This window comes from Cynoglossus semilaevis, unplaced genomic scaffold (genome assembly GCF_000523025.1).
Source record: "Cynoglossus semilaevis isolate Cse_v1.0 unplaced genomic scaffold, Cse_v1.0 scaffold1699, whole genome shotgun sequence".
In the NCBI taxonomy this organism is placed as follows: domain Eukaryota; kingdom Metazoa; phylum Chordata; class Actinopteri; order Pleuronectiformes; family Cynoglossidae; genus Cynoglossus; species Cynoglossus semilaevis.
In genome coordinates this window covers 152,148-177,648 of record NW_007585112.1, presented here as the reverse complement: position 1 = coordinate 177,648, position 25,501 = coordinate 152,148, and the positions used below count along the sequence as shown (strand labels likewise).

Sequence of the window (25,501 nt, the reverse complement as noted above, 5' to 3'; positions counted from 1 at the left end):
TAATAGCTTCAGCTCTGGGTCAAGGTTTAGGAAAGATTAATATTCAAGCTTGATACGTTATTAGAAAATTGTTTGATGAAAACCAGACCTTAACTTCAGTCTGGGCTCCATCTGTGGTTCAACGCTGTAAAAACATTGACCAAAAGTATGAGCATTCTTATGATTTTACATATTAAATATCTTTTGTGAAGACAGTGTGTGTGGGAAACCTTTTTTTTTTTTAACATCAATCTTGACTTTCAGTCAAGTCTTGGTCGGTGTGACCGTCTCCGTTCTACTGATATGAATTCCCCATGTGAGGCCAGGATGGGAGTAGCTCCCACTGTAGGGAAGGGCTGCCAAACCAAGTGTGAAGCAGATGTTTATCATTTAATTAAAGAGAGGGAACTACTGGCCTGGGTCAGAGCCAAAGCCAATTTTTATTCCATGCAGATTAGTGAGGGCTAAAAGAGACAAATGATCACAGATGACAAGAAGACCTGGAGCTGATGAAGAATGATTTAAGGATTTGGGAGGAGGATGAAGAGTGTCAGTTAGTTTTCCTCCCTAAACAGTGGTGTCCTAAGAGGCACATCAGCAGTGATGACGTACTCCATCAAATACTGTTCTCTTGAGCATGTCACACTTTGACTGTCAAAAGGCAGTGCCAGGAAGTAGTCAAAGAGGGGCTTTCCAAGAAGCACTGGTACTTCTCAGAAAAGCACTTATCATTTTGATGAGTCAGTGGGAGAAGCTTAGTCTCTCAGTTGTCATACAGTGTTTGCCCGAAGGCAAGGAAGTGAACAAGGAGCTAAACAAACACAACATGCACTATAGATCAAGTGGGGCTCTAGTATTTTGGTAGCTCATTTGTTCTCTTACATGCTTCAACAGTAAGCGATGTAATAATACTGTGGACGATATTTAAACACTAGTTCTTTGCAGTTCAGGTCAAGTCCAGCTATAAGAAAACATGAGGTGAAATAATAATAACTTCTGCTTTGAGGCACTGGTATTCCCTTAGAAACACAGATGTTGTGTCCTCATCTGCCTTGTATTTTCAGGTTTACTTAGAAAAGACAATAGTCAAACTTATTTATTCTGTTTCACTCATTTGAACAGGCAGACCTGTATCAGCCACGTGGCTCCTCCACCTCTTCAACTGTGTGAGGCTTAAGAAGACCCTCAGGGCCGGGTGAAGGTGGTCTTCTGAAAAATTGATGATGCTTTCGTATTGGTAGGGTGTTCTTAACCTTGGCTCAGGGCCATGGGGGTTTCCACTAGCGTGGCAGCGTATTTGTGAATATTATCTGTGACCTATTGACCTCTGCTGTATCACTCCCATCTTTTTATTTATTTTCCTCTCTTTCCCGCTGCGGCCATGCCTTCTGCGTCTTCTCCCTTGTGTTTCAGCATTCATGTGCATGTAATGTGAAAAATGTTCAAGGTGACGTCATCAGTCAGTTGACCGTGGTTGTTTCTTTCAATATCTCCAGGAAGCTGACCGTGTGCCAGGCCCTGACTTTTGTCCTGCTGATGGTCGCTCCTGTCTGCTCTCCCTCCAAGCTGAGCGTAAGTGCGACCACTAACATCACAGTCTGCGTTGTCTCAACAAAAATGTGTCACTTTCCAAACCTTTCGCTTCAACATTGATTTGTTTCAATAGTCCCTTCAACACAGAGATTGTTGTAAATTACCCCTGATCCCCCCCGCCCTCTTTATACCTCTTTTGTGCGCTTACAAAGAAGCTAGCGAGGCCTGCAAATGCCACCCCAGTGTGTGTGATGATGCAGCGTTGCACCTTTGTGGTAAGAGAAAGAGAGGTGCACCAATGATCTATAAGTTAGGTGTAGGTACTGTAAGACTGAAGCACATTAAGAATGGAATGTCAAATCACTGTTGTGTTTCTGTTTCGCCGTCTACAGTTAAAAGCAAAGACTGGACTTTGTTCTTTGTCTGCAGATGCTCCTCTCTCTCTTAAACAGCTTTGGAAGTAGACTGCATGATGACAATACGTCACATTTCTGTCCCAACATTCCTGCACGGCTGTTTACACAGCAGTAACGGTCCTGGCTTCAAAGTTAGTCACTGCCTTTGAAGCTGGCACAGAGACGGAAATCTTTTTCCCACTATTCCGCCATCTGACATTTTCCACAGGTTGGCGAGGTAGAAGTTAAAGTTCCCACATTGAACCGGCAATTAAAAGTAAGATGAGGTCACATGGTGACCACTTTTCAGGGAACATATACGTTAGATTTTTAATATCAGGCTATTTTAATGTAAAATAACCTTTAGAATTTGAATCTATACATTCACTAAATCCAAAATGTGTTAAACTGACAAAAGACATTCCAGTTATAGATATTTGATTAACCCTTTGACTCATGATGAAAATGATTTTTTTTAATGTATTTTCTTTTATTGTACTACTATAGTACTAATTTATTTTATTATCCATATGAACCTTAACATTATATTTGGTAATTGTCTGCGAAGACCATTAAATGAAATATCACTTTACGCTAGTATCATTTTTAAACAGAACTTTATCTAACCAAGTTACTTATAAAAGCAGTGTAACTTTTTACTATTTTTCTAAATCTCAGAGATTGTAGCTCTGTCTGGTCCTTTATAGAGTTTATGGCGTAACTAAGACACTGATGTTAATCTGTCAACTAAATATAGACACTTAAGTAAAGTATGTTTACTGTTTCAACATGATATTGTTTTCTCTGTCAGTGAGAATTGTCTTTGAAGAAGCCTAATTATTTCCTAAATATTTTCAGCTGCTGCTCTAAGTGGACTGTCAAACCCCACTGGGCCACACTCACAGCTTTTTACTGATTTCCATTTTTTTCACCTTGTATCTGACTGGGATAATTGTTGTTATTAAGCTAAATGGCACGGCCAAAAAATCCCACCTCTCAGGTTTGACATTGGAAAAACCTGCTCATTAAGATGATAAACCAAGTGCAGCAGTTTGACCAATATTGGATGTGAGTGATGGCCGAGGTCAGAGTGCATGTTTTTGCAGCATGTGTGTGTTCTGTCAGTGTTTTGTCTAAGAAATGGTCCCCTGCCCTTCAGCCATCACTCATTCTACTGTGGATGAATTGGCCGCCGTGCTCTAATTTGTCCACTTTCTTAAGTTTTCCCCAGCGGCCACTGCGTCAATCTTTCATCACTGTTTGTTATGTTGTCACCTCACAGACATGCACTAAAGTCCAGACATGTTCCTGAAAATGTGATGTCCAGAGGGTCTGTGTGTGAGAATGTGCACGAAAATTGCTGTGGACATTTTCCAGAAGTTTGCCTGCCAGCCTGGCAGCCAATCTGTGATGTCTGAGTGAGACCATGTGAGGAAAATCGTCAGATAATTCACAGTTAACGGGTGGGCGAGTGTCCTGACAGTAGAATGCACAGACCAGACACCAACCCTCACCATCTGTTGTTGTAAACACGTCTCACTAAGACACTGCTCCTGCTGCTATGCTCATATTCTACACTAGCAAACAAACTAACTTACATAAAGAAACTTTCCAAAACTGGAACTTCACACCTAAAAGAATTTATGGCAAGAAGATGTAACAAGGTCAAGGTCTACTTATCACACATTATTAATAAGCAACTTGTTATTTTTTTTATTATTTTAATGTTACACATAAAATAAATGACAATTTATTGTCAGTTTTAAGCCCAACTATTGGTTTATAATCAACGACTGAACGTTGTTTGTTGTATTTACCTGAAGGTTTCACCATTTCAGAGGAAGAGAAAAGACCAAAGGGAGAACATATTAAATTATACCAAGGCACCATAGAAAGAGAACTGTTGTTTTTCCACTTTTTGGTTTAAGTATTTTCATGTGTTACAGCTTCAGTTACACCATAATGAAAGACAGCAACTGATGTTGATATGACAGAGGGAAATTCATGTACTTTGTGTCTGAGCTGGACAGTTTAATTCATGTGCATGTGTGGTGCATGGTGGGGCCTGCTGCGTCTGTAATGGACAATTACAGACACAGATCAAAGAGAAATTGTAAAAAAATAATGTCCTTTAGACAAGATGTTTCCAGTTTTGTAGAATTTCTGGATCTGCATGTGTTGTCAACATTTGGTCAGAGTAAAGAACAGAACAATCAGACCAAGACATGCAAACAGACAGGCTGGTGGTTCATTCATGTGACCGGTCACTGTGGCTCTTTGTACGATTGCTTAACAAAACTGCAGGTTAAGAGGGCAGACCAAATCTTGTGAGAAAGCTGTTGGTCCAGACGAAAATATAGTTCACTGTACAAAAGGAAAGAGTCAGACGTGCGTGGGTGTTTGAGTGTTAGTTGTTGTGTTTGTTTTAGGAGTTGTCGTCTTTGTGCCCTCAGTGTAGAAGGTCGACTGCAGACAACTCTGCAGACATGGAGCAGTGGTCTGCTGATGGTGATATGAGAGAGGAGGAGAGGAGATATGATGATGAGGTCAGAGGTGAAAACATTTGTCTGCCTGTTGTTTTTTTAACCTTCTTTTTTACCCAGGGATTCTGACTGATTATGTACAACATTTTTATCACTCTAGACTTTGTCTCTCCTCACCAGTGTGTGGTGTTGGTGTTGAATTGTAAAGGTCAAAAATCAGTTTTAATAATGATTACCGCCAACCCACCAGTTCTCCCGCTGTGATCTTAATTTGACCTGTGGGAAAACTAATGAGTGAGACCTCAGGTGACTCTGCTGTGAGACGTGATGGCCAGTCAGTGCACAGGTTTCTGTGTGTGTGTGTGCGCATGTTCACAGTGAGCCTGCTCCTGTATGGGAAAGCTGCCAGTTACAGTCCTCCTCCTCTTCCCCCTCCTCCTCCTCCTCCTCCTCCTCCTCCTCCTCTTTCTCCTCCTGAAGGGAAAAACCTCTGGAATGCGTTTGAGAAATGCTGTTCAAATTTCTTCTAACGACATTTATTGTTTGGTTCTGCTAATCTTAACTCACCAGTTTTACATGGTTTCATTTTGTGTCCTGTTAACTATTTAGTAGATTTTTCTAAATTGTTTTACCGTTGACTTCATAGCTGTGACTAATGTGTTTTTAGGGTTTGCACAACAAAAGTCACCTCAATAAACCTTTAACCTACTTTTGCCTGTGTTCCTTATCCACTTATACTTTTTTACACACACACGTGGGGACATTTTCAGTCGTAAACTTGTTTGGTTCTGTTTAATCACCACTTCATTCTTGCTCATTTTCACTGCGTTTCTGTCATAACTCGTGACATTATAATTCCTGTGAAAAATACTACATGCAATACCTATTGTTGACGTTTTTATATTTTACATTAATATATTATTTAAACATTTTTATGTTTTATTATGTGACGTTTTTATCAATTATTTTGATGATTTTTTATAAATTAGTTACACAGTACGTCCTCTCTTTGTGTCTGTCCTTTATTCTGTCTCTGTTGCAGTCGTCCTGGGTTTCAACGTGGGGTCCTTCCAGTGACGCCTCATTGGTGCGACGAGCACGTGCTCAACATCAGCTGCAGTTCAGGAATGAGTGGGCATCGTGGAATGGCTGGTCGGTTTGTTCCCGCAGTTGTGGTGGTGGGGCCTCGATGCGAACACGCACCTGCATCACCAGGTGACCAAAGCACTTCATATAAATTGGATATTTATATTATTTGTACAGTTCAGTATTTTTTTAAATTAATTTGTCCATTTATTGTGTTCACTGAAAAAAGGACATACAGACGGATGTGACCGTGGTTTTTATCACACAGGAAAAAATAATCTATTTGACACACACGCACACACACACACTTGGGCTCTTAATACTCATTCTCTTATGTCTCTGTCCTAGAAACCCTGTGGGTGGACCGTGCTATGGAGATCCCAGGCAATACAAGATCTGCAACACCAAGGTATGTCCGTTATGACGTTTTTCACCGTACTAAAGAGTGACTCTCATGGCAAACAGCCTAGAACAATGGTGGCAGTTTGTTCCACCAGCCGGTAACAAAGGTGCGTTGGGTGCTGGAGTAGCGTCTGAGGATTAACATGGGTGTGAACTGGAATTTCACCGACACATTAACACAGTCTTGCTGCAGTCAGCCCACAGACAAATAATGTGTATGTTTGTCTGCGTATGGGTGTGTGTGTGTGTGACCGCGTGGTAGTTAGTGTGTTATAGCATGTTTAAGCATGTGTAGCTTGTTGAATTATAGACACACATTCTGTAGAACTTGTGCATCGCCATTACTTTTATTTAATGCCTAATAATTCAGCATTTAGACTTTCTTTCTGTGTCAGTATCAGTTCAAATACTCAGAAAATCAATTTAAGAAAGTTTCACTAATTTACCGTGTCCTCACATGCTCAAAGGTTGTGTATGTTTGTGTCTGTGTCTACAGCAGTGCCCTGCTGGTTCTGAGGACTTCAGGGAGATGCAGTGCAGTGCCTTCAATGACAGACCATTAGTGGCTGGCAGCTCCTTCAGATGGACCACCTTTCATGGAGGTCAGTGGGAAAAAAAACAGTCAAAACAAGTTTGTAAGAAACAGAAAGTGTTTTTTCACAGCAGTGGGTAAAACTATGGCTGGACAGACACAAATCAATAAATACATCATTAAATAATTAATTCATTGTATCATTAATTGTTAAAATTTGAATTACAGTAAATATACACACGTTTCACATTTTTTGTAAAAAAGATTTCACAGTTTAATCATTTCATAGTCCTGCATTGCAGTACTTCATATTTTATCTGTCAAACTTGCCCCTCACTCGTTTTTTGTCCCAATTGTAAAAGGGATTTAATAACAGACGGAGATGGAAACATCTGAAGGAGCTGCTGGGTTACAGACAGAGTGTCTTGTATTTTTCCACTTGTATCTCAGATACTGTAATATTTGTTTCCATGTTTTCCATTCTGTCATGACTCCCATGTTTGCTACTGGCTTTATAATCCAAACGTGTCCCATTAATTTTCCACCTGACAGCTCTCGTCGTCTCCTGCCTGTTTTTACCTCTCACCTGTTCCTCACTCCACTGTTGGCACAAGTCTCTCTTTCTTTTTCAAATTAAATTAATGAGCCTCTGACTAAAGGTGTTTCCTCTCAGGATCCAACCCCTGTGAACTGAGCTGTTTAGCCCTGGGTCACAACTTCTACTACAACTTTGGGCGTGTACTTGATGGCACAGCTTGCAACACGGAGTCGGGTGGAATGTGTGTCAATGGACGCTGCCTGGTGAGTGGAAATATACTGTAAAAATGTTTGTGTGAAACTGAATTTTTTTTTTGTTTTAATTAGTTTTAACCCTCTCATATTTACGTGTTCTTACGTGAAATGCAGTATAAATATTAAACAGACACAAAGTCAAACTTGCAGCCAAAGCAAATTGTTTTCACACAGCTGACAAAGGACTAATATGTGTCTATGTTTATGTAACGTCTCAGAATTTGGCTGTCTGTGTTTGCACGTGCACGTGTGCATCCTACAGAGTGGCACGGGCTAATGTAAAAATGTAGATGTATGTGCTGTGGACTTGTGCTGGCTTAGGCCAGAGCTGCACAGGTCCTGAACAGGAAGCAGATAAAGCCTACAGCTGGTGTGGAGCTGTGCAGGTCACAAATTGGGAACAGACTGAAAAACATATGGCCGCTGTGTGAATGTGTCTGTCTGTGCGTGCATGAGTGAGTGACTGAGAAAGACAGACAACTAATACTGTAGTGATGATATTTTAATCTATTATCTGAAATCAAAGAAGTAGGTTAAACGCCAAATAAAATTGGGGAATGACGTCAACTTTTTGGCATTAATTTTTGATTTATTACAGTCAGCAATGATATAAAATAGAGAGGAGACTGGAGAACTGCTTCTGAGTGGTTGGAATCTTTGCAATGTTGTATTGGAACAATAGTTATTTCCGTAGTGCAACAGACTTGTGCTCATGGTAACAGATCACTTAACAGCTGAAGAAGACCACTGGGAAAATTAAAGGTTAAAACATCCAAAGAGAGATTACAGGCATAACTACATGTTATCTGGAGACTTCACAATATTTACTCGAGTTTATGTAGGTAACCTCCATTAGTCTCAATACTCTGTATTTGTCATCATTCAAGGATAGTTAGATAGTCAAAGTGAGACTAAATCTAATCTTCATCTAAACATCTCACAGATCTCACTTGGCTGAAAATAACTGTGCTTTCAACCATATTGAATTTGCTGTTGTGGACACAGAAATGCATGCAGTATTTCTGTGCATTTTTAGGTCCTTCGATGGGGGAGAGGTGCTTGTGAGGTCCCTAGAATGTTGTTCTACGGTGTGGGAACCTTCGCATTTGATTGACTTTTTTTTAAAGTTAAAGATTAGTTAAGTTAGATAAGATAAGTTATCTAGATAAGTTTGTTAAAACATATCTGTAGCCCCTACACTCATGGAACCAGAGCAGCAAAGTTTTAGTCCCCCTGGGAACTGGACTAATTGAGGAGGGTGAGATGAATTGTGTCATTGTGGCAGACAGACTCGTGTCAGAGACAAAACAGAAGGAAAGGTTAGACATTTCCAGGCCTTTTTTGTGTCTACACACACTTAATCAAACAAGACTATTCAGACAGCTCTGTGTTTGTCCCACAGAAGCCTGGCTGTGACTCTATCTTGGGTTCACAGCAGCAGGAGGACGCCTGCATGGTGTGTGGAGGACAAAACACCACCTGTTTGCACCACAAGAGTGTGTATCAGAGCGATGGTTTAGAGGCAGGTAAGATAATGCACACATGCACACACACAATCATCATATTATCTCCACAAGAAATCAGTTGCCGCAGGTGGAGACCAACGCGATGTGGCCCACTCAGTCTCTCAACAACACTCTGGAGGTCATGTTCCCTGTTACCTTGAGCATTAACCATGGTAACTTTTTCTCTGCAAAACAAAATAATTTGGCTGCCTTCCAAGTGGGGGCAGCTAACAACTACTCCAAAATGATGGTTGTTACAAACTCAGGAAGGAGGAGGAGAATAAGGAAGAACATCTAGTTCCTGAGGCCACAGTCAAAGCTCACGTCTTCCAGAAATGTTTTTTTTTCTTTGAAGCGGCAGCTTTTCTAAGGTTTTAATGTTTTTACAGTTTTTACTGTGGCTATAGTAGAACAGCCGCTTTTAGACAGATAGAAAAACACATTGACAGATAGTGGAAGAAGAAAATGGGTGACTCAGCAGCCAGTCAGGGAGACTGGAAGGTTTTCTCTCTGACTGCAGCTGCTTTTCTCTCAATAGCAAAATATGTCAAAGGCTGACTGGTTGTACATAAGCACATTTTACAAAGTGAAATGCTAATGGTCTTGAGCTCACAGCTGTGCTACTGTAACTTATATGTCTACAATTAAAGTCCTATATAAATAACGAAGCTCTTCTTTTTTTCTTATAGACTTGATATTACAAATATTGCTTCAGTTTCTGCAAATATTTTCTTTCTACGTAAACGTATAGTTTACACACAGTAATGTGAGGCCCACATAGACAGGCTGACTGTGAGGAAACAGCAGGAAAAGTATGAAATGGCAAGTGGGCATAGAACATCAGAGGGGAACAAGCTGTAAAACAGGAGAACCACAGAGAAACAGGGGAACATAAAACTGACTCGCATAAAATCTCACAGTGAAATGAGTGCTCGTGGTTTAGACCCATTCATAAATCGTCTCCCGAGTTCAACAAACCAGAATTGCAAACTTCCAATCGTAGTAACTGATGCTGATATCACAGATCCAGATTGTGATGTAATGACAGACATGACATTTTAACACGTGTGTGATAAAAGTCACATCCTTCAGTGTTTGCCAAAGGCCCTTTAAAAGAACATCAGTATTTGATCACCACCTGTGGATGATTCATTTCTTATCAGTTTATGATTTCTTACAATGACAGATGATGATTAACTGTGCTGTAAAAGATTAACATTATATATTTATTACCAAGAGCTGCAGGAATCTGTCGAGTCTTTACAGTCGGTCACAGGACTGTTGTTTTGTTTGTAACACTGTTAACAGAAGAAACATTTTTCTGTTTAAAAGATTGTGTATGATTTGTGTTTGTGTTTGAAGATTTAGTTGCTCTTTATGACAAAGCTTGAAGATTTAGTTGCTCTTTATGACAATCTTCTCAGTTTTGATCTTCTCAGTTTTGTAAACATTGATTGTACTGAATAAACATGAGATCAATGCTACTGCTGCTGTAAGTGTTGAGGAAGACTAGTGACTTTTCTTACAAACCTGATATAAATGCCATTTGTGGTATAATCTTCTCATTCAATGTTTCCCAACCATCTTTGAGCCATGACTATTTTTTTAATTTAGCAGAGTTCTGTGGTGCACAGCCAAAAACGTTTTATTTGTAATAAAATACACAGACCTGTTTTGTTGAACACTGCTGAAATACTCGCAGGAATTGAAGAAGGACAGAATTTTCAGTTTCTCTTTTTTTTAGTTTTTATTGCCTCTGCTGCCACCTTGTGGAATAATGTCTTTTTCTTCTGCTGTCATTCTCACACAGACGAACGAAGACACATTTTATGCAGTAAATAAGCAATAGTTTTCAGACCAATTGAGTAAAATTGTCATTGATTTCTCATGACACACTAATGTGCCGCAGCACAGAGGTTGGGAACCATTGGCTTGATAGATGATGACTCATCTATCTGTACAACATAAGATAGATTTTTTATCTTGGTGGTTTGTGTTTCCAGGTGGGCCGTTTGGTTACAACGAAGTGGCCATGATACCAGCTGGAGCCACTCACATCCGTGTCACCGATAACAGCAAGAGTTATCTGGGTAGGAATGAACCACACACACATACACGTTGTTATGATGACTCTTCAGGAACAGATTCTGGCTGTAAAAAGGTGATGTCCCCGCAACAATAAAAAGACACACATGTAATATCTCACACATGCCTGTCCTGGTCTCAGCTGACTGATTTCATTGATCCAGGGTAAACACTCTGGTATGAGTGACAGCAGCTCTTTCTGCTCCCATTTTAATAACATGGTCATTTATTCTCATTCTTGTCTACATGACTAAAGTAAAACACAGACCAACATGTCCCAGGTGCTGGACATTTAAAGATCAACTGGGTTGACTCAGGTGAAGTATTTTTTTTCCAACATGGAGAAAAGCTTCTCCTGCCTCAGAGGGAAAACAGCTGCAGTTCATAACCAGCTGACATACATCTGCTCCTGACGGCCTGCACTTAACTCCACTGACCCAGACAGACGATCACACAGTACAGTTACTATGACAGTAAATAACATCAAACCTGTCTTTTCTCCATGATCTCATTTCCTTTACCAGCGCTCCAAAATGGTCACTCCCAGTTTGTGATCAATGGAAACTGGAAGATAAGTGTTCCAGGAGAGTACAGTGTCGCCGGAACCAAGTTACTGTACCGACGGTCAGCAGACACATGGGAGAGCTTTGAGGTGGCCGGACCCACCCAGGAAGACCTCCATCTCATGGTGACAGTCTTTCAAAGTTGCTGGACAAGACAGTACTATTAGGAACATCATTTTTCAAACAACTGATTCCACTGTTTTTGTGGTTCCTGCCAGTTCTATTAAAAATAGTATAATAACATAAAATATCATAAAACAGCTTTCTTTCTAGAAAATCTAAAACTGACACCCAGGCCACTTTAAAGCCTGTCATGCTGCATCCACTGATGATGAGGCCCACCCATCCTAGGTGACTAGTTCCCAGGTATGACACGTGTCTGTGCTGCTCCTTTGTAGGTCCTGGCAACAGACAAAAACACAGGTATCGAGTACGAGTACTGGCTCCCCCCAGACCAGTACTCCCTCTACCATGGAAAGAGGAGTCCATTGCGTCAGGCTCACCATGCTGATAGCTATGTACCATGGGAAATTCCGGCACCTACGACCACCACCACTCCTACCACCACCATCAGCCCGCCTCCTTCAGGCACCCACAAACCCCTCTGGTGTAAGACCTCCATACTGTTACTTTTGTTTATATAGTGTGAATTATTTGATTTCATGCAAATATAAGTTTTTTTATTGAAACAAATTCATTAATAAATTAATCAATTGTATTTACACAACATTGGGAGTTTCCACATGTACTTGCCCAGTCATAACATAATGCATCAATATAATTTATTTTACTGTTACTGTTTACATACTGTTCTATGTAACAACACATCATTTCTGGTGGTCTACAGCCTTGATGGTCCCCTGTGTGTTCTGTAAGCTGTTTGGTGTTCACTCCACAGCGTCAGTGCTGCAGAGTATTTGTATTTATTTTTAAATGAGTACTGAACTTTGTGTTACACAGAGCAGTTGTTGATTGGCCGCTGCTTATATTTGTTATTTCTAAAGTTGGTTGAGAAATTGCTCTCAGGCCAAAAATGCACATCAGTCAAGTTCAGTGTAAAAGTGTGTGATGAACGGGTTAAAGCCTAAACCAAACCATCCTCAGATCAGATCTGAATGATTGAACTCTTTATTGTCAGACTGAGCTGCTTTGTTTGTGCTGTTGCCAAGAAATGCAGGCAGTTCTTATCTGATATGATCAGACTAGAGAACATGTGTGGTCCATCTCACCTCTTTAGAAAACACTCTCAGGAGTTAGCTTTTCAACACACCCTTCACAGTACTCTAAACTATACACACCTCGTGTCTCTGCGATCCGTCCACCAAATAGAAACATTATAAATGTCCATTGATCCAGTATACCGACTGCTGGCTATAACTGGTTTTAATTTCAATTCATCTTTATGTGGCTCACACTTACATTTATTTCAACATAAATAAACAACAGAGCCTACTTTCTCATGTTTTCTATCTGTTAGTTTTAAAACCTGCAAAGACCCCACGTCAGTCTGATCACCACAGTCGACACCACCGGCCCCATCAGCCCATCCTGCCTCGTCTGGAGCGGGAGGAGAACCACAGAAACCTTCTGCCTCAGCCTTCGCCTGGAAGTAAGTTCACCAGCTCATCCTGACGCTGTGCTGTTGGCAGCCGTATGTCGTACGATCACTCTGAAAATTGTCAGTTAAAGAAATGTGTATTTGTTTTATCACATTTTTTTAAACATCTCCCACAGACAATTTACTAGCTGTTCTGATAATAGTAAAATGTATTTTGTTCTTGTTTGGTTGTTAGTAGATTGTGGGAAATGCCACCGTGTCAAAGGTCGAAGGGAACGTCAGAAACAGTATTGTCAAAAGGACTTTGGTGAGTCTGGATTTTGTACATTTATTGTTTGTTAATTATTCTGTCACCAATTATTCAACTTTATAAATTCTGCATCAGTTTTTCGGGCCAAAGTCCTTGATAAGCTCTACCGCGGAGAGGAGACGCGTTACGACGTCCAAATCATCCACACCTACCGGAACCGCTTCCGTCTGGTGCACCGGGAGTTCCTGTGGGTTCCTAATGTGTGTGACTGTCCTCGTTTGGAGGAGGGGAAACAGTACATATTCATGGTGCGTCGTCATATTAACTATGAGCAAACTCTGAACCGCATCCTGCTGGACGAGCTGAGCTACGTGGTGCCATACCGACCCAGAGAGGATGAACTGCTGCGGCCGCTTGAAAGAATTTGCAGCAACAGAGGAATGAAACAAGAAGCAGAAGCGAGGGGTTGAGTTTGGAGTCTGAGTGTGAGTGTGAGGGCGAAGAAGGAGGTGACAGTGAACGTTTACTCACTGCAGGTGTTCTTTCAAAAACTACTGTTCATCAGATCAGAGAGAAAAGAGAAGACAGAGGCACGAAAAGAAGAAGGAGCCACTGAACTGTAGTTAAACATGAGGAGGAGGAGGGGGAGGAAGAATCGCCACCAACCAATTTAAACCAAAACGACTCCATGTTTATTTAAACCAGAAAACCAGAGCACTTTAGGTGGACGTTTGTTCCACCTTTAAACATAAACCAAAGAGAAGAACATTGACTGAAATGGCTAGTTATTACACAGCAGTAGTTTTATTGATTTGTTTTATATAAATATACATATATATATATTTGTGTTTGTATACTTTGAAACTAAATAAGGAAATTCACTTTGATACCACAAAAAAACCTATTTTTTACATTCTCCATGAAGTATTTGCCAAAACTCATCAGTACTTGCAGAGTTTGTATAAAAACTGAAGAACTTGCCTCAAAACAAACATTCAATGTTGCATTTATTTTAGTTTTTAGACACACATTTTTGTGTTTACTTGCGAGACACCTGTTTTAATTTTAACAAAATGATCACATTAAAACACATCCCATAATTTAAAGCTGCTAGGTAAAACAAAAATGACCAAAATGCACTCCTTTCTTTCTCTTTCCAGTTTAGATCAAACAAATTCAGTAAAAAAGCAGCAGAACTAGTGAAGTAGAACTAGTTATTGAAACTCCTGAGTGTCTTTCTCTAGAGCAGAACTGAAAGTCAGAGAACTTCAACCCATCAAATCCAGCGCTCCACTTTTGGGCCACAGCTCCACATATGAGAACCACATGTCTGGAGCTATCAGTGTTCAAGTGAATAAATCAGTGTTTTCTGTTGAAAATGTCTTTCATTCATGTTTAATTCTCGTCACAAACTGATGTTACACAACATCAGGGGTTGTAAGGTGGATTTCCTTTTTAGCTTTAACAGAAAATATTCAATGTATGCCCTCACAATATTTTTATGCACAAACAAGGTGAAATCATTACACTTGTAAATTGCCTTTCACAGTGTTTGGTATTCATTTTATATCATGTTTAATCAGGTCTGCTTCTAATACCTTATGTGAAACAGCAGTATTTTTATTTTGTGGCACTGATTTACTATATGCCTGTTTGTTCAGTCTGTTCATCAAACCTCAGTCACACATACCAAAAACAACCCTTTGTGTTTGTACAGGGTAGTGTTCAAATGTATCATCAATGAACATTTTACCTACTGTATAAATATTTATATCATTTTAATGCACACTTTCAAACAATGCACAGTAAAAAAAGAAGCTTTATAAAGAAAACAGTGTATTTATATAGAAGGCTTCACATCTACAGCACAGTTCAGGGATGACACCAAATAACTCTGGATGGTCCAGCTGCTCATTAGAGTGGAAAAAGTCATCGCAGACACACACAAAGCTCAGCTTCTCTTCAGTAAAGGGGAGAGTCATAGAAACTGTTGCCAGGTTTCCTCCACATGAACTTTGTAGACAAGTCCAAAACAGAGGCCTACTTTAGATTCACAGCACATTTACCTCAGCATCGACGACATCATCTGAAGGCGAGAGAAATTCCTCTGGATTGTACATATATTTTTAGTACTCCCGGTTTCAAATTGGACGTGGAAACAAAAAGACGTGTAAACAAACATCATTTTCTCCTGAATTTGAATCATGGAGACAGACATAACTTGTTCCTCAGTCACTGTCCTCAGAGGACAAGAACAAAGACAAGTGTGTTTGCCAGACTTTGACAGTTCAACAACTGTTTTGTGTCAAGAAACATTGAACTTTTCAATGAAGCTGCCGCTCAAACATTCTGTCAGTTTTAATGTCGATGGGACTTTTAACGAACAGAGTGATCCAGCCAACGTTAGACACTTCAGGTTGTTTTTGTTTCAAATAACACGTGAGAAAAATAACTTTTGTAAAGAATAAAACATCTCCTGAAGCTGCCTTTTTGACAAGGTCATGAATTTAACAAGTTTATAATATGTGTAATGATGTATTCTCTTTTTTTTTCTTACAGATTACAGAGTACATGCAGTAATTTCTACTTTGTAAAACTGTCTTTTTTATATTTAATGATGTTAAATGTCCAGGTGTCAGCCTCGTCACTCCCACAGAGCAGCATTGACCATATGGTCTATAAAAAAAGGTGTGGCCTCTCTTTTTCTTTGTCTGGCTAAATGCTACTCTTTAATTTATTTTCAGCACAGCAGTCAGTGATTACTAAGCTGTGGTGGGAAATATGTAAATTACAAACCCAAATCCACAAAAGTTATGTTTGTGGGAAAAAGGAACTGTAACACAGTGTTAAACCTGTCTATTCCATCTGTTTTTGGTATTTTCAGCCACAGCTCTCTGCGCTCAAAGTCTGGGTCTTTCCTTGATGCTCCTTTTATCTGTTATAACATCGTTCAAGTCAATGGTCAAACTTACTCTTTTAAATAAGTTCAGCATTAAATATAGTTTTACAAACAAAACAAAAACAGTATATTAAAACCAGACTCGTTGTTTTTCACCCATGCAGCAACAAATGCAGTGCCTGTAACCAAACAAAATGTCAACAATAATAGCTGTGAGGATGTTGTAAACTGTACAAATTCATAAATTGGTCCATGATCATTTAGACTCTGTGTCATTCCCATACAGTCAAGTGAGACTTCACTCCTTCAGATCCCTTTGGCAATGGAAAATTAAATTACTTCCTGAACCACGATCAAGTCCTTATCAGTGGTTTTATTTATTCAAATGTCTTTAAAATGTCTTCCAAAGTCTTCGACGTCAGCGTTCCTCACATCAGCAGAGCACCAAGTGTTCTGATGCCCGCCCTTTTCACCTTCCTGAAAAGCAGAAAAGCTGATTTTGCTTTTAATTGTCCCCCTCTCCCAGAGCAGGTCAGACACTGACAGTGACGTGGCGGGAGGATGCTGTACGCCGTTTGATACGTGACCGCCGGGGTCTGGGTTCAGACTGACAGCTGCTCAGTGGACCCAACAGCAGCCAGAGGTAGAGGATGACACAAGCCCAGCAGGAGGACATTTTCACCCAGAAGGTAGACCAGCTGCCGTGGGTAAAGGTGGTCTCCAACACCGCTGACTCGTAACTGGATAAACACAACAGGGTTTGGTTATAGTTCTGGAAAACTATCCAAAATTTTAAACAAACTTATTGGTTGAATATGTAGGGAGTTCGTGATGACATTTGAACACACTAACAGACAGGGGGCAGCATTTCAGCAGACTAATGCTCCACTGTAGACTTCTAATGACCCAATTAAATAACTGGAAGGATTTTTTCACACGTTTATGATTTTTACATGTCTGACTACTCAACAGCCAAATGTTTGGTTTCATTTTTAGTTAAATTGGGTTCATTATCTCAGAATCACTGAGTTAGTACTACTGTCATTTGTGTATTACACAGCCAGTTTTCTCTCATCATTCTATGACTAAATTGATTAATTCATATGCAGTCAATTAGTAATGATGATGATTTGAAGCCCAGGCCAAGGTCTTTGGGGAAAATAAAACAGATGTGGAATATGGGTTGAGTTGAATTAACTGGTAAATAAATGTTTGCTACATGTAATCAACATCCTCAACATCTGGTGTCTAACACTGACATCTCTTTGTGTATTCTCAGGTGATTGGAAGAATCTCATTTGTTTAGCTCAAGGTTAAAGATGTTCGTTACAGGAACCGACCTGAACCAGTTAGTGAGAGTCATCATCACATACAGCGAAGCCAGAAAGAAGACAAAATGGAAGAAGAAGTAGCTGTAGGCCACTCGCTGAGTCTCATTGTGAACCACCTTCTGACAGCCTTTTGTGTTGTCATCAATCACAAACTCCTCCTCAACTGAAAAACAAACAAAAAAAAAAGAGATATTTATGGTGAATTTTTTTAAAAAAAAAAACTGCCAAGCAGTTTCAATTATTTTTTGTTTCACTTTTACAGAGATTCATGAGAGGTTAATTTGATGGTATTTGTGCTCATATTTTTTTGCTCAGATGTTTTTTTATTTACTGCCAATAATGTTTGATGGCTCTTTGAGTTGATTTTATGCAAAATCAAAAGCAGTAATACTTCACTCATTTGTCATACAATTAGTCATACCATCTTCTTCTTCTGGGCAGCAGAAGCAGCACGTTGCTTTCTGGAACTCGTAGCGGTAAACTTTGATCATCCAAAATGGACCAAACACCTCTGCCAGGTACGAGGCTTCATTACTACAAAAAAAAAAAGATATCACTGTTAATCATGTGATCTTGTAGATTAACGTCTCTGATTTATTTACAAGGGTAAAAAGTTGTATTTCTGTTTTGTACTCAGTTGATTCACCAAGCAAACAGGACACAGCAGTACATGATGGCTGCTCCGATGATGGCTACAGCATTGCCTTCATTCTGCAGACCTTCCTGTCCGGCACTGGGGTAACATAGGGTCATGTTCATGCCCTGGTACACCACTGGCAAAGAGGAGGCAACAGAAGAAAAATGTTTTTTTTATGTTTTGTTTTTTGGCTCACAGGTATTCACAGTAATGTAGATTCTGAAAAATAAATAAACATCAGACATAAAACTGTGGATTGCTATTTGCAACGATGTCTTAATCAATTTTGTTTCTTGCTTTGTGTAATTGGCACACAAATCAGTGGGTGTGGTCACACATTGACTCCTCCCATCTGAGGAAACCTCTCACGCACCTGAGCTTCATCAGATAGTCAACTTTCACACTGATTCAGTGATTCCCAACTACGGCTGTGACAGATAATCACATGGACCGTGGAGAAACGTAATTAGAATTTGTTTTTGTTCCTCTATCACACAGTGACAGGATCTCTGCTTTCTTTAATTCCTGCCGGTATATCAGTGATGTGTTCAACTTACTGGGCCCAGGTTTCTCAGTGGGTGAGTAAATTGTGACTGAATTGAACTACTAAATGTTATATTAATTTGCAGTAGAGTATGTGTCTAACAAGTATTGGTTATTTCATCTTCTGTTATCCTTGTCTCAGCACTGGACATGAACACTGTCACATCATTCCCCACTTGTCCCTACGTATATATATTCCTCTGTTTTATATCTGAGGGAATCCCTGTCTCTCTTATAAAAGAGGCCTCCGCTGCTCTGTTCCTCTCCAAGAACGGCCTCCTGGACACTCTCTTGGGCATACGCTGCACTCACAAAAATGCACAGTATGCTCACTCATGCACATGCACTCACAAGTATGTACTGTATGCTTGAACATGTACATGCACATCTTGGACTTTCGAACTACATTTTTAACAAGAGTCATCACTGAGAGAGAATAGTGAATAAATACTTCCCCGTTCACCTCAACATCCACTCCTTATTTTCTCTGGATTTTTTTCAGGAAGTTTGCTCAATATTATGTCTGCATGTAAATCAAACACTGTGTCACCAAATCCTCCAGGTGCATTGACATGACCTGTTATTGTGATGTCATGTCTCTATAAACATCTAGGGACAGACAGAGCAAACAGAGGCCTGAGAGAATAATCTAATCATGTATAACCCCGCACTCCCTGCCCTTCTCTCTCACACACACATATAAGTTGTGTTCTTGCTAATTTGCATGGCCTTCCTTGTTATGACAACCTTGCTAATGAAGATATCCTTACACACTTAATACAAACCATTTCACACCTAATCCTGACCTGACAAGGATGAGTCACATTTTCTGGAATGATATTGAGTGAGGTATTGAGATTTTTAGCTCAGATTTCATTGAGCGTGTGTTCACATACAACACCGCCTTCATGGACTTATCTGTGTGGTTGTAACACATCCACTCATTCCCCTCCGTCACTATTCTATATCAGCAATACTTGGTAACTGCTAACAGGTGGCAGCTAAACTGCACCTAAGATTAAAGTGTTTACACTCTGATATTGGTATTAGGAATGAATGAACTCAACCAATGAGGAAGCAGCTAACAAGCCACATCAACAATCAGTTATAACATAAGTGGTTTAATGCGATGTGTGTGTGTCTATTTGTATGTTCTAGATTCTGAGTTGAAAAGATGTTTTTATAGCAAACTCTCTCGCACATATTTTCTTGACATGTTGCTACAATTCCCCCTGCTGCCAGAACTCCTACATGCAATTTACTGTACTGACGTGTGTGTTGAAACACATCGATGTTACAGAGGGACAGCTGCTATGATAGCGCTGTCATCAGTTTAAATACTTCAGGCAAACTGACAGCTCAGGCCAGAACACGACAGTGCTAATATTTATCTGAATAGATTTATCTATGGAATAGCAGCAGTGATTGTTTGTTAGCAGTGAGTAAATGACCACAGACTCCAGAGTAAACTGAAGGACTCTTAAACCAATGAACTAATATTAGATTGTTCTCTTAACATTGATGGAGTGTAGCTATAATTATACAGAGCAGGTTAATGAAGACAAAGTGACAAATCACCTTCAGAGAAAGAGCTGCGTTCATCAGTGTGTCATGTTGGTGCCAGACTGTATGTCTGCGTTATTATGTTGTCGATGGATCCATGAGGAATGTGAACACTACAGGCCACCGGCTCAGGAGGATGCATGTCAGAGCACATCTCATCCTGATCTGAGTGTGTCGTCGTGTGTGTGTGTACCTGGGTGTTTACTAGTTTGTTCATTTGTGTTTACATGCTTCCCATGTAGATGTAAATCTTAGATAAAAGTAATGTGGAGATTCTTTGTCTTACAGGTCACCTTGACACTAATAAGGGTAAATTGTGTGGGTGTGTGTGAGAGAGAGAGAGAGAATGTGTGTAAGTGTGTGAGAGAGAGAGAGAATGTGTGTACAGCATGTTTTTAATGACCTTGTCAGAACCAGTTTTTCTGACCAATCATATAATTGAGTAAAGGGTTAATGGTTTGGCAACAACTGATTACAGCTAAACATAGATATGACTTGTGTAACGTGTTGTTTTGAAGGAGAGAGGGGTCATCATGAAATAAACTTGATCTGTTTGTCTTTCAGCTTCACATCTACTCTGTGGTTGGTGGACGTACCTTTCTCTGGCGGACGGCTGGACAGGGCAGAGAAGGTGAGGTACATGACGTAACAGCTTATGATGGACGCCTGGAGGAGACCTGAACGAGGTTGCTCTACAGTGGTGAGGTGAAGTAGAATGAGAGCACAAAACAAGTAAACAAATAACCTCCTTATTTTCCAACACATAAAATTCAAGTTTCCTCTTAATAAGAAATGCATATTTATATTAAAGTAAAAGATTTTCCTACAAGGGGAGGTTCTCGTTGTACTGTACTGACTGTGGCTCATGTATATTTACTCACTCTTTACTTCTGAAACCAGCTGTGTCATAAAACAGAGACGTGTACAAACAGCGTAGGCCTGTACTTTATTTTTAGTTTTTAGAGGGAGAAACATAATATTAGCTCAGGTCTAATGATTATCTGCAGGAGCTCTTTAAACCAGAGGATGTTTGCTCAGCTACAGATGGACAAGCTGTTATTCCACCAGTGAGATTCCAAAACACACACAAGAGTTTATGTCATCAACTCACTTTGCTTCACACATGGTGTGATGGCAATGAAGGACACGAGGCCGCAGAGGCCCAGGTTGATCCACAGCAGGGTCTTGTTGAAGTGGCAGGAGACGGGGTGTGTGTAGTACTTGTACATGAAAGTGAAGGCCATGGTGGCGATGGTGTAGAAGAAGAGTGTGGCGCACATCACTGCCAGATACCAGCGCTTGTTTTCTGCTGCTCCGGTCAACCTGACAAAAACATGTGTGAATGTTTTCAGCCTAACACTACAGCTGTGGAAAAGACTCAGCACAAAGAATGTAACTGTCAGTGTGAGAATTAAACAGCTGATAAAGAAAAAAAGGTTTAGCAACAATGCAGAGCTGCTACAGAAACGATTCCCAGTCTTTCACCATCTTAAATGTGTGACTACATCTTGTATGAAATAATGAATTATCATTATATACATTATATACAATTCTCACTCACCAGTTCTTGTTCCAGGTGTGTGCAAAAGCTGTAATGAGGATAAGTTGGATGAGAATGAAGGCAAATCCTCCCACCACACCAACATAATGCCAGGCTGTGAGAAAATAAGGGAAGGAAGAAAGAAGCAGCGTTCATTATATCATTTAAAAACAGACTATAAATCTCACTTATAAACATATCTTTTGCCAGAAAAAACATAATCATGCCAAATAGTTTTCCATCCGGAAAAGCTCATCTCTATTGCCCTCTAGCGGATTGAGACAAAAACACATAAACAATACAACTTTTTTCATTCTAGCCTGTCTCCCTGATGGCTGACACAAACGTGCACGTGCTCCAATTCTTACCTTGTAAGAAGGACTCTGTCGGAATGTAAAAGGCAGCAGTGCACATCCCGAGCAGAGTGATGAACTTCAGGAACCAGAAGCTGCAGACAGTGCCCAAGAAAGTCAGGAGGGAAAGTAAACCAGAGTAAAAACAAAACAAAACAAATAATAATAATAATACATATTATTAAGAACATAAATTCTAATAATATAATCTACTATCACCACTAATAATAATAATAATAATAATAGCAATAATATTGCAATAATTAAATTACAATAATAAAGACATTTAGGACTATATTTCACCAAGACCATTAGAGGTTTCAGCGTAGTGGGAACCATTGTCACAACCATCTTACAAACATTCAGTCTTCATACGTCCCACACACCAGTGTGATGCTACATCTCACAGAGGCTTTGAAACCTTTCACTATGGCACAGATAAAGCTCTTGTTAGTAGGTTTATAACCAGGGTTCGGGTTAGCAATCTGGTCGGTCAAATCCTAATCCTCATAAATCACTGAGTGTGCTGCAGTGGAAAGTGTGACAACTAGAAGCTTTAAATAGACAGAGAGGCCAGGTTAGGTGAACAGAGGCAGACAGGACTGAAATAGGATTAAAATTAGAATTATTTAATAGTTTGGCTAGTATATATGTATGTTTGTATATATGTTTGTAAAATCATTCAGATTATTTCAGAATATATATCTTAGGCCAGCTTTAAATTCATGCTAAGTAATTCATGTGTTTGGTTAAGGCACTGACGCCAGATTCATACAACAGGTTTGTTTCTTGATAGAGTCCACACTGACACTTGATGTAATGACACTGACTGATGCTACCATATGCAGCACTAACCCATTGTGTATTAACGCTCTGATGTCCTGACTGGACTTGACATCTATGAGGAAGATGGCCATCATCAAGTAGAAGCAGGATGTGCCAAAACAGACTCTGTAAACTGCTGAGTAGCCCACCAGCATCTCACAGTGGCCTCCACCGTGAGCCTGGCTACACACCATGTTGAAAAAAGGCACCTGGAAAACACACACAGACAAACCTCTGTCATTATGAATGATTAATTAATCAAGATTAATGATCAAGGTAGAAGCTGCTAATCTTCTCCACAATAAGTCACATATAACATGTAATCTATTTATTGACTATAAATGTGACGTAAAGGACTAAAGTTCTCAGCTAAATGTTTTCTTTTTTCTTCAGAGACGGCTAGAGGCCGCTATTTGTTCTTAATGTATCCACGGTAGTCACTGAGTTCTTCATTATTTATCTTTAATTCACACAACAAAATGACCAGATTCGGTACTGACATTTTCCCTGACCAGCTCAGAGACGGTGCGGGACAGCATGAGGCAGGAGACCGCACAGCTCATGATGTGGAAAAGCGTGTACATGACGCGGGTGCTGGTGGAGGATTTGACTGGAGGGCAGAAGGCACAGCACAGAGAGCAGGGAGCTGGTCCACAGCAGCAGCATATCTGAGGAGCAGGAAGACAATCAGACAGGTCAGCATCCAAACACTGCAAGGTCAGTTCAGTACTGGCTACCTGCTCCGTACAGTACTTCATATATTACCAAATACCAGAACAGAGTGCTTTATTTTGACAGGCAGAGATGAAGAGGTCGTATACACAAAGTTCAAAATTGTTTTAGGATATAGAGTCTACTGAACTGACAGTGTCTGTCACTAGGTGGTGCCGTCATGTCAGAGTCATGTCGTGTCAAGTGTCATGTTAAATCTTACAAAAAATCTGTTAAATCTGTTACAAAAAATGATGCAGATTATATAATCTGATGGATCATAAAGTCTTATCCATCCATTTATTAAGAGAAAAACTAAATAAAAGAAACTGCTAAGGCTTGGTCATGCATGTGTGCAAAGATATCATTTTATTTACAGCGAGAAAGAAAATACAATATGTAAAGCTGTAAAGTTTGACAACTTTTTGCCGTCCCTGTCATGTTTATCATTTACCTTTGGCAAGTAAATGATTAAAGTAAAAACATCAAAACAACAGAAGAAGTATTTTTCAAAAGTATTTTTCTTTTTGGGTTGTGGCTTAATAATACTGTTCAACTCTGGCTTTAGATTTATTAAACACTTATTAACTAAGTAAAAATTAATTAAACTAATTAAACATTTATTTATTTAACACAGTAGCTTCCAGAAACGTACATATGACTACAAACAATGGTAATTCTTTCAACTTTCATATAACTTTGTTGAACAACTTTGAGTTGGAGTTTAAGGGAAAGGGTCTTTTGGGTTTTTTGTCAGAGGTTTCCTTGTTCCCTCACAAGGAAATGAAGATGATGCCATACTACAATTTCTATTCAGTTAGTTATAAGAGAACAGTAAATGTAATATTTTAATATTAGCAATAAAAAATAAGTTCTATGTTTTTGAAAATTTAAATTATACTCTATTAGCATTGTAGCTTATTTTTGCTAATTTATAAACACATTTGTTTTAATAAACATCTGCTGTGTTATGATTTTACCAAACGTTATCAGATTTAAATGAAATGATCCATCCTGTCCCCACAACATATCACTGTACACATGCGATACAGCTTATGAATGGGAACAATAACGTTAATGCTAATGTTAATGCTAATGTTAATGCTAATGTTAATGTTTCTGTTAACAAAAATATGAACCTGCTGGCAGTAAGTGCTGATGCTGTAACAGGGTCAATTGTATATCTAAAATATTTTCTTAATATACTGTATAATAGATGAGCAGCAAAAACTGCAGTACATGGAGCAAATATGTTGATTACTTTACTTCAATTAGATGCAGTATTACTGAGAGAAGGAACTGAGTATGGATTTTTTCAGTTTTGGTTCTTTCTGATTCATTTTTGCTTTTGCTAGGGTTGAAAGAAAACAAATTTTAAAGTATCTAGAGTTTAAAAATATCACAACTAAGAAGTATCACTATATACTATATATCAATCAGAACGTGAACGATGTACGGTTAGTGCCACCCAGACTGCTACTACCTTCTTACTACCTCTCACCTGATAGGCCACCATGTTGAGGAAGTAGTTGTAAAAGCTGCTGCGGTTTATTCCCTGAGTGGCCGACATTGTGGCTGTGAAGGGTTTTTCGTCAGAAACCACAGCTCTACATTTGGCCATCAGCACTCAGCACTCACACACAGGTTTTCTCAGATGGCCTGAGAACATACCATCCTTATATCCACAAAAAGTCAAGAAAACGGCCTCTTAGAAAACTACAAAGTAAAGCCCTGATTGCTCAACAGAGCAGGTTGTCTCCACACTCTCCTGCTGGATTATCAGTAAATCTGGTCCAAACTGTCCCCCTGCAGCTGATAGCTTTAGCATGAGCACTTGCTCAGTTTCCCTTAGTCCAGCCTCACATGGAAATAAGTTGGTTGTTTGCCCGTATCCTGTGTGCTTTGGCTCTGTGGCTGTGTTGGGTGCTGCCAGAAA

At 39.6% G+C, this 25,501-nt stretch overlaps 2 protein-coding genes across 4 annotated transcripts in view; one reads left to right on the top strand and one right to left on the bottom strand.

Moving 5' to 3' along the window:
* Nucleotides 1-15,314, top strand: part of adamtsl5 (ADAMTS like 5) — a 21,308-nt gene extending 5,994 nt beyond the window's left edge. For 2 of the 3 annotated variants that reach the window (XM_025053593.1, XM_008337102.3), the window contains exons 2-13: nt 1,476-1,551; nt 5,433-5,605; nt 5,825-5,885; nt 6,375-6,480; nt 7,084-7,211; nt 8,605-8,728; nt 10,711-10,797; nt 11,317-11,480; nt 11,754-11,964; nt 12,833-12,964; nt 13,149-13,220; nt 13,299-15,314. In XM_025053593.1, coding sequence (XP_024909361.1) covers nt 1,476-1,551; nt 5,433-5,605; nt 5,825-5,885; nt 6,375-6,480; nt 7,084-7,211; nt 8,605-8,728; nt 10,711-10,797; nt 11,317-11,480; nt 11,754-11,964; nt 12,833-12,964; nt 13,149-13,220; nt 13,299-13,633 — 1,669 coding nt within the window. In that variant the 3' untranslated portion in view covers nt 13,634-15,314. The remainder of the gene's footprint in view (nt 1-1,475; nt 1,552-5,432; nt 5,606-5,824; nt 5,886-6,374; nt 6,481-7,083; nt 7,212-8,604; nt 8,729-10,710; nt 10,798-11,316; nt 11,481-11,753; nt 11,965-12,832; nt 12,965-13,148; nt 13,221-13,298) is intronic. The other variant, XM_025053594.1, reaches the window with a different exon arrangement.
* On the bottom strand, nt 14,539-25,501 carry serinc4 (serine incorporator 4). The gene is made up of 11 exons (XM_008337101.3): nt 25,067-25,501; nt 23,355-23,522; nt 22,885-23,063; nt 22,045-22,124; nt 21,698-21,791; nt 21,248-21,459; nt 20,733-20,828; nt 18,040-18,166; nt 17,815-17,927; nt 17,403-17,556; nt 14,539-16,802 (listed from the first exon to the last, which is right to left on the bottom strand). Exons 1-11 carry the CDS (start codon nt 25,184-25,186, stop codon nt 16,595-16,597), a joined length of 1,551 nt encoding a protein of 516 aa, XP_008335323.1. The 5' UTR covers nt 25,187-25,501; the 3' UTR covers nt 14,539-16,594.